We start from the raw sequence: 9,852 nt of genomic DNA on the forward strand, positions 1-9,852 counted from the left end.
GTTCACACATAATTTATCGTGAAGTAGACGAGAAATTATGAAAAATTACGTTTTTGGTTGCTTTTTAGCAGATCAGGGTCAATTTTTATGACTGTTTGAAGATTTTCTCAATTTTGGCCAATAAAAATGGATTTTTATATGAGAAAATTCGAATTCTTCCCTTCAAAACAGTGCATCTCAGGATGCGCTCAAATTATATTGAGATTATAAGTGTTTTTTATGTAAAAATATCTACAGAACACGATGGCATTAGAATCTTCAAAATTAAAATATTTGTAATAAGAAAAAAAACTTAATATTTAACTGAAACAAATCGCATAGTTGGCATCACTGCCGCGAAAAGTTAAGCTCCTTGAGCAATTTTCTTCAAAAACCATTTTTCGAATGGATTCTATAGTAAATAGAACCGGTGATATTTGTAGAAGACACCTAATTTCTATCTCTCTCCGTTGAAAAGTTAGTGTTGGCGCCATCTATGCGGTCACAGGTGGCACTAAAATTTTCTAATCAAGACATAACTCGTATTATGTAGTGCAATTCTTCCGAACATACTATTCAGCTAAATCTAACCATTATTCTACAAAAATGTTTAGTTTGTTAGAACCTAGTACCGATACACTACCACGCACTGCTAGGCCCCATGCAAAACTGACTCAGACACCACTTCGCTAAAAGTTTAATAACTTCTTTTAACAAAGCCGAATTGACTAGCAGTCTTCGACAAAGTTGTACACAATTAAATTATATTTCTTATTTTCATTTACAGTGATAATTCGATGCATACTGTGCCACCTAGCGGTGAAAATGCGAGCTAGTGGGTTATCTCCATATAAATTGTCGAAAAATCCCATACAAACTTCAGGCACGTTGATCCGGTAGCTAGACTTGTCCGATTTGCTTCAAATTTAGAGCAAGTACTCCTGGTGGGACTAGGAATCGACTCAGGGGTAGGCCGATAGGGGTCACGTCCTTACAATCGTCGAACGGTTTTGTGTAATCAGATAGGTGTACTAATTTTTGTTTTAAGTTTGTACACCCAAAACGGTGAGCTCAGATTTTCTGTTTTTGGGCTCACAATCTCATTCCCAAAAGCAATCCTTTTTGAACATTGAGCTGTTCGCGCACAATTCGGGATGAGCGCAACGCTCACGCAAAAAAAAACGATGACACACACTCACACACAAGGAAACTTTGTTAGTATTTAGTTTCGTATCTTTCTTCTACACCTTACATTCCCCCCACCCAACCACCACAAGCAATGTCATCACCATTTCTGCTGCATTGCATTTTGTTTTGTTTCATTCTTTTCTTCGCTGCTATAAATAGCTCGTGACCTGAAACTTCTAGTAAAAAAATCTTATATCAGATTCAAGATTAGAACCGACAAACTTCTAATCGGTAAAAACACCTCTTTAATGCCCGTACCATGACGACACACTGGTAGAGTAGTATAATGGCGTATATAAAGCTTCACACTTATGATGACTCAGATAATATCGTTTGCATCCCGCCGCCGCGTCGGTATTTCAGCATCGTCATTGACGCATTTTGCTTTGTACCATTTCCCCGCTGTTATTAATATTTTGTTTGTATGTATGTGTTGGGAACTAAGCCTTACTAGAAAAAAGATTAACGGGTAGCATCAAGACTGGAACCGACTAACATCCAGTCGCTAAAACGCCTGCTTTACACCTTATGCCATAACGACACATAATGAGCAGTCGTTCGAATGGGCTATATAAACTTCGCATCATTGCAGCAGTGATCACAAATGGGACAGTATGGAGACGATGGTATGTGTTATTCAAGTTATCCCTGCACTACATGAGCCAACAGTGCGTAGCTATGGGGTACGATATTGTATTCCACAAGTATGAGGTTGGTTGAACACTAATGCATCGTTTGGGAGCTTTTCGCTCACAGTTTGAGTGCGAAAAAAACAGAATCAATTCCGCTCTCAACGATTCGTTTTGGGTGTATACAAGAAACAAAGGGGTTGGATAGGCAACCGCTCTCCTCTTGCTGCAATAAGTGTGCTGGATATGCTACACATAGCTATACGGCGGTACAGTTTTTTGGTGTTGGTGTTTGTTTTTTCGTGTCGTGGAGAAGGCGGCCATCGAGGTTTTTAGATAGTGGCGGACCACGGCATCGAACAGACGCCCCGAGTTTTTTTGTTTTTCCGGGACAGTTTCCAGCCACAATAACCAGTGCGGTGAGGTGCGCGTGTGCGACGGTGACAAGCCCGTTCGAAAAGAGCCGACCCGTGGTTCGGGTACTCAATTGTTTTGGTATCGGGTCGCCGGAAAAGGAAGCTAAGCACCAAGGAGCAACTCGCTTCCCCGGCTAAGTATAAAGGACCCAGAAGACGTCTTTCCGCTTTCGCTGTGAAGGATCAGCCGAACGAGCCTAGCTCTCTCTCAGAGCTAAGCTTCAAGGAGAGCGAAACAGGGTGGCCAAAGGTGCTCCCTGGGAAGTACACTGCGGTGACTTCTGGGATCTCTCGCGGGGAGCGAGTAGATCCGGCGATAATTCGCCATCGTCGCTAGGGAGGTTCCAACAAAGGAGCCAAGCTCACCTCCCTAGCTAAAAGTCAAGGACCGCTGCCGGCGCAGCCAAGGACACCAGCAGGAGAACGCGGCCGTTGTGTTCCCGGCCGGTCGGAAGAAACCGCCCGCCTTCCCGCCATCGTCAGAAGCAGCTGATCAACTTCATCGACAGAGTGCAGCAAAGTGGAGATTTGGTGGAATAAAAGTTGGTAAATCTATTAGTTTATTTACCTTTTTTTGTTGTGAAACGAAAATCCGTAATTCTGTAGAAACATCTAGGCCGCCCTGAAAAGAAGGGTACGCCGGGAAAACAAGAACTCGAGTAGTGGAAAACCCTTACTTACAAAGTAAAGAAAAAAGTAGGCAACCGCCACATCCCAGTCGCCGTCGTTTCCTTAGCACATTATTCGGCAGCGGCTCACGAGTCAAAACTTCTTGATATCGTCCACTGCTTTAATTGAGGCCAGCAATCACTCCATAAACGATGAAGTCATCGAAGAAGCCCCACACACCTGCACGTATACCACACTATGAAGCCGACACCGACACCAACCACGAACGCGTGAATCAACAAATACATCTCCAATGCAACGCACGATCACGATCCGCAGTATTGAACGAGGAAAAATACACATGTCCAAATCGAAAATTATTATTATAATAATATTGCCGATTGATAGCCCATGTGAACATCGGCAAGAATGAACTAATCTTGTTGAGATCTGCGTTCAACATATTGACAACAATATGATTTAATTCGGTTATTCTCGCATAGTAATGACTACGAAACCGGAGCAAGTTTTAAAAGTTTCGCTGAACTATATTGAAAATTAGTCTAAATCTGTACCTTTTGAGTCACGAAGAAACTTAGTTGTCTGTCACAACAGCACATACTTATTGTTGGTGTGAAAAATTGCTACTTGGGTGACCGTTCATTTCTAAATAAAACCCATACCGATGATGATTTTGACTATTTTGTGGTACCACCATCTTGCTTTCCAAAATGGCGTCAATCAATATCCGTATCTGCCGACCATCCACTCGCAAATGACTTCCATCTTGATGACAGTCTTCACTGTTTTGTGGAAACCGGAAGCCGCCATCTTGGTTTTCAAAATGGCGTCAATCATCAATTCCCGTCTTCTACTGATCACCCCGTTTCAAATGCCACCCATACTGACAATGGTTTTCATTGTTTCCTTGGAACAGGTTTTCAAAATGGCGTAAACAACCAATTTTCGTCTTTTGCTGACCACCCGCTTTACAATGACACCATTATTGACGGTGGTTTTCACTGCCTTGTGGAAACCGGAAGCCGCTATCTTTGCTTAGAAAATGGCGAAAAAATCAATTTCTGTCTTCTATTAACCCCCCCCCCCCTTTTGAATGACACTCATATTGACAATACTTTTGACTGTTGTGGTAACCGGAAACCGCCATCTTGGTTTTCAAGTGACCATCTCTTTTCTAATGACACCCATATTGATAACGGTTTTCACTGTTTCTTTGGAACAGGAACCCGCCATTTTGGTTTTCGAATTGGCGTCAAAAATCATTTTCCGGCTTTGGCTGATCGCTAGCGCTTTACAATGACGCCATTATTGGTGGCGGTTTGCACTGCACTGTGATAACCCGAAACCGCCATCTTGGTTTTGAAAATGGCGTCAAAAATCAATTTCTGTCTTCTATTGACCACTCCCTTTCGAATGACACCCATATTGATGATGCTTTTCACTGTTTTGTGGTAACCGGAAATCGCCATTTTGCTTTTCAAAATGGCGTCAATTATCAATTTCCGGCTTTTGCTGGCCGTTCTCTTTCAAATAACACCCATATTGATGGTGGTTTTCACTATTTTGTGGTAACCGGAAGCCGCCATCTTGGTTTTCAAAATGGCGTCAAATGTCCATCCGTACGGAACCGGTGCCGGAATGGCCTTGAGGGAGCTGTAGAACCGTATGATTGGAAGTACTTCGCATTTCGTATAAAGCTATGAACCCAAATCGCTGGAATGATAGAAAAATATATACATTTTCTTAGGTTCTCCCGGAACAGTTCTCCGGTGGCCAAGATTGGTCCAATTCATGTCTGTTGTGAAGGATCAATGGGAAATAGTCATATGTAGCACATTTCAAAATACAATTACTTAAATTTATGGGATGTTTCTTCAAAACTCGTCCGTCACCCCACTGGGATGCCGGATATACCCCAAGGGAATTCGGATTAATTCCGGAACTGGTCCACGGATTTGAACACTACTCGGTATATAGAAACTGGACTAAATTTCAGATCTTTTAAAGCCGGTTCCATCCAATTCGGTCAAAAATTGACGAAATGAGAGCAAAATTTATACAAAATTTTCAGAAAAAATTTAGCTTGGTACTGTAAAGGTTAACAGCAGTCGGGGTTAGAACATGCCTCAGTTTCGCTTCAAGCAAAAATGATATATTTGTCAACAAATCGAGAACATTCTTCCTACCGATGTACAAAATTCAACCGGGACCCGCAAATAGCACAAATATCCTACGTTACGGTGTTCATAAACAAATTTGAACATCCAGCTCGGCAACAAAAACAACCTGAAAGTAAAATCGGAAGAAATCCTAGCTATCCCGGCATAGAATCAATTCCGCACCGGTTGGAAAACAAATCTGTCCGCTATCTCATATGCGCCTTTGGTCAAGCCGTTCAAGCATGGGTAGAAGCAAAAGTTATTGACGATATTATTTTTCCTTTCTGAGTGGACGACATGCTGTCCCACACCAGAAGAAGAATCATTTTACCTGCTTTGGTTGCCTCACACGTTCTCTCTCTCTGTTCGAGCCGGTCGGTGGAGAAGCAGAAAAAAGTCGGAGAGTCTGTTCGAAGAATATCGTTTGCAACGATTCTTTTTTGCGTCGGACGCCCGACATGCTACCAATACCATTACATCAACAACCCGAGCGAATCCGAAGATGAAAAAGTCGGGTCGGATCGGATCGGATCGGTCTAGTGCGGATAGACCTTAAGGCTGTTGCTGCAGATAAAATCTCGCAGCGCTGATCTCACAAAAGCTAGCTTGATACCGAAGAACATTGTTCCATCTTTCATTTGACATGAGCCACGTAAGGGGAACTTTTCGCAATGCATGCTAGAAGGATTCACCATTCGTATGCCCAAATGGTGATTGCACAACAGATCGCAAGATATCGAATTGCTAGATTATACCGCTAGTGTATGAGATGGGCTGAGAAGGTTCGAATCCTTTCTTAGAATTCTTGACCCAAAACACAAGACATAATTACCAGCAAACCGTCCTTATTTGGATGAATACATAATGTAAAGAAAATTGAATTAGATATCCTTCTACTTCAATTACATTTGCGTTGTTTGTGATCAGTTGTATGTTTTACCAATTAACATTTGAAAATTATATCAATATTGGATATGTTTTATTAACTTTGGAGTAATAATTGTTTCAGACTTTCTTGTTGCCCAAAAGCGAATAAGGTCTAGGTTTGGATGTACATTGATTTGGAACTATTCAAAGTCGCAATTGTTCGCAAACATCGAAAATTACCAAGATACACTATCAACATTTAATATTAACAGAAAAATAAAAAAAACACTAATCTAGCACAACTGGTCTCCCTTTCAAGACTGTTGAATCCATCATCCGACGAATTTTAATGGGGATGTGCCTGAAATTAATAAGCAAAGAAATGTCATCGATATTCTATTTCTCTCAAAGGGTATATCCAAATTACGTTCCATAATGGCGGTCAGTTACAACTTGTTCGTAATTGTCAACCTGTCCCTATTCTGGCAATAGTTGTTTACGACAGCATGACAGCAACGCCCCTTTGGCGTTTGTTGAACAGACGTCCAAAGCATTGTACTAATGTAAGACGACTTCCTCTGGCTGGAGTAATTGGCTATTGTCAAAATAAGGGCTCCTAACATGTTAAGAGCAGGAAGATATTGATCGCCATCAAGGAAGGTAAAAAGCTGAATAGAAGCAATAATAGAAAGAGCAGCCCTTTGGGGCTGAGAGCCCCAATTGACAGCTACAAAAATTTATCAACAGTCCAACTTACTCGTAAAAACTCAACTGCCAGGCCTTGACCCTCTCCGGCACGACCACCTTCCGTTTGTTGGTTTTGATAGCATTCACAACTGCGCGGGCAGTCTCCTCGGTGGAAAACTTTGGCATCGATGCGACTCCACTGCAAGTTAGAATCGATTACATCAGACGTTCAAAGAAACAAACCACCTTACTCTTCCTTACGGCATTCGACCCATTCGTTCCATCAATTGCTTTCGGGTGTTGATGATGAAAGGAAACACCGTGGTTGTCTTGATCAAATCTGATTGGCCCTTCAGGTACAACTCTTCGTCCAACGCTTCCATATAGCCCCGCACGGCATACTTAGACGTAACGTAGGTTTTCATCCATCCGACCGGGGTGTAAGCGGAAGCGGAAGCAATTGCCACAATATGACCTTTGCGGCGTCGAATCATGCTCGGTAGGAATTGCTCCACAGTCCAAAATCCGGCTAGGACGTTAACATCCATCATTCGTTTGATCCCGGAAGGATGATTCTCCTCCGTCGATAGAAAAGGTAGAATACCTGCATTGTTCACCAGAATATCGACCGGACCAATATCCTGCTCAACTGATCGGATAAGGTGACGGACCTGTTCGTACTCGGCGACATCAAACTATCAATTGTAAAGAAATCCATCGTCATTACTTAAATTCGACCTTTGATCAGACAATCGAAAAAAACACCGCAGTCGCGGACCACCATCAATCACTTGTTAATGCGCACACTTATGGCACTGATAAAGACTGACAGTATGTCCTCACCTTATACGAAACCGTCGTCACGTTGTACCGTCTCAGCTCGAGGGCAGTCTTCTCCCCGTTGGTTAAATCCAGATCAACGATGACGACGTTGCATCCTTCCTTGGCCAGTTCCGTAGCGATGGCCTTCCCGATGCCGTTGGCTCCTCCGGTCACCAAAGCAGTCTGGCCACTGATGTTCTTCGGAGGAGGCGGTGAAAATGTTTCCACGATCACTTCGATCCAAAGTGGGATGCTGCGGAGGAAAACTATCGACAAATCGAATAGTGCCTGCAGTACAATCAGGACCCGTTCCGCTAAACGGGGTGGACTAAGTGGATCCGCCGGGATGTACGGACGCGATTGGGCATCCAGCGAGCTGCTCATGCTGGTAGGCATGTGGACTTTGTGTGTTGTTTTGCGCTGCGACAGGGAACTGACTACTGGATTGATTGCAATTCGACAGGCGAATGGAAATAGACTCAAGCGACGGGTCCCAGATTAGATGGGTGTTATCTTATCGGTATGGACCGGGTTGAAGCGCAATCGATGCAAGGCACTTGAATTGGTCAAAATAATGTATTTTCGGGGCTGTGTGAGGAGCACGGTACTGATGGGTGGTGCGGCGTGGGATGCTGGTGTAGGTCACCGGAATTTGTCCATTCTGTTTGTGCATGGAGTAAAACAAACTACTTTTTGGATGACTGTTCCGATTGGAATTCAAGGTTATTGGAAGGGTCCATATTTCATTTCATTCGTGTGCTTGATACGTTTCGGTGCATGAGAATGTTGTTCCTATATTTATCTCAAACAATCAATAAGTTACATTTCTAATCCACATATTGGTGTATGTGTGTTCATATTCAATGAATGTATTGTAATTACACCTGGTACATCTACTTTGCAAGTTTTCCATTACTTTTGCATTAAACGACGAATAATATTTAAATATATCTTGGTTGCCAAGCACAGAAGCTCTGAGTCGCTGACGAGTATAGGAAAAGAATAGATGTACCAATTTACGCATAAGTTTTTTTTTATTATTCATTTCGTTTATTTGATAGGCACAAATGCGTTAGCTTGGCGGTGCCGAATTCTTTTGTTTTTACATTTTGAATATCTTAAAACTAGGAGGTTACAATGTTGAAATATTTTGTTTATAAACGAGAAAAAAATTACAGCTATCTTAAGACTAGAAAAAAAAATTCTATATATAAGAGAGGGGGCAAAAGATTTTTTTTTATGAAAAATTTTAAAACAAGGAATTCAATAGTAATAGTTTTTTAGGAAATATTTACAGTTATCTTAAAACTAACAATATAGTTTGGTACACAAAAGGGGGAACAAATATTTATGAAAAATTTCAAAGATGTTTTAAAACTAGGGATACAATTCTATTTACAAGATGGGGGACAATATTTTTAACAAAGAGTAGAAATTATAACTATCTTAAAACTAGGAATACGGAATACAAATTTGATTTTTTTTTATCGGATACTTATGCTTGGTCATTTCCAAAATCGGTGTAGAAGTAGTTGTATCAAGGACAGGGGAGAGAAGGCGTAGATGGTGACCGGTAGAGAAGAGCAAAACTTGCAACTTTCGGGCAAACGGGAGATTAGCGAAACAAATTTGCGCCTCAGTCTAGTAGGTCGGATTGGCGGATGGTATTCTTCGGACCCGCGGGGAATCCTTCAAAGGGAATCCTTCGGACCTCGAGTCGCTCTCACTTCAGATTCCGTAGTGATAAGGGCGACGGCGGTTACATAGTGGCAGTCTGGAGTTGATCGGTTCCACACGGCAAGAGGAAACTTCTAAAAACGAGAAATAAAAAGAGAGGGGCTAAATTGGGATATTTATCTTTTTTATGAAAGTATAAATAAGGGACATATAGGGGAAATCACGATTTGCCAGCATATCTCGGACTGGGACATTGGGTGGTCTACCTCGGGCCCGAAGGGAATCCTTTAACTGAGACCTGGCGTCCAAATACCCGGCGCATACCCAGACAACGTGCTCGATGTCGTGATAGCCCTCGTCACAAGCGCACAGACTACTCTCCGCAAGCCCAATACACCGCAAATGTGCATCTAAGGTGTAGTGGTTGGACATAAGTCGGGACATTACACGAATAAAATCCTGACCCACATCCATCCCCCTGAACCAAGGCTTCGTTGATACCTTTGGGATAATCGAATGTAGTCATCGTCCAAGTTCACCATTGCTCCACGAGGTTTGCCAACTGTTGAGTGTCCTCTGACGACAAATACTAAAAAATTCGTTGAAGCAGATTGGTCTTTCGTATATGTCACCATTTAATGCGCCCACCTTTGCTAATGAGTCGGCCTTTTCATTGCCCGGGATAGAACAATGAGAGGGGACCCAAACAAAGCTAATCTGATAAGATTTTTCAGATAACGTGCACAAGGACTCCTGTATCTTCACCAGAAAATACGGGCATTGCTTTTTAAGTTTCAC

The 9,852-nt window shown here is 42.2% G+C and overlaps 1 protein-coding gene across 1 annotated transcript; it reads right to left on the reverse strand.

Annotated features, from left to right (window-relative positions):
* Positions 1 to 6,085: 6,085 nt before the first annotated feature.
* Positions 6,086 to 7,854, reverse strand: LOC131682039 (estradiol 17-beta-dehydrogenase 11-like). The gene is made up of 4 exons (XM_058963210.1): positions 7,399 to 7,854; positions 6,817 to 7,250; positions 6,626 to 6,754; positions 6,086 to 6,229 (listed from the first exon to the last, which is right to left on the reverse strand). Exons 1-4 carry the CDS (start codon positions 7,771 to 7,773, stop codon positions 6,157 to 6,159), a joined length of 1,011 nt encoding a protein of 336 aa, XP_058819193.1. The 5' UTR covers positions 7,774 to 7,854; the 3' UTR covers positions 6,086 to 6,156.
* Positions 7,855 to 9,852: the final 1,998 nt, after the last annotated feature.

The sequence above is a fragment of the Topomyia yanbarensis genome, chromosome 2, assembly GCF_030247195.1.
Source record: "Topomyia yanbarensis strain Yona2022 chromosome 2, ASM3024719v1, whole genome shotgun sequence".
Lineage (NCBI taxonomy): Eukaryota > Metazoa > Arthropoda > Insecta > Diptera > Culicidae > Topomyia > Topomyia yanbarensis.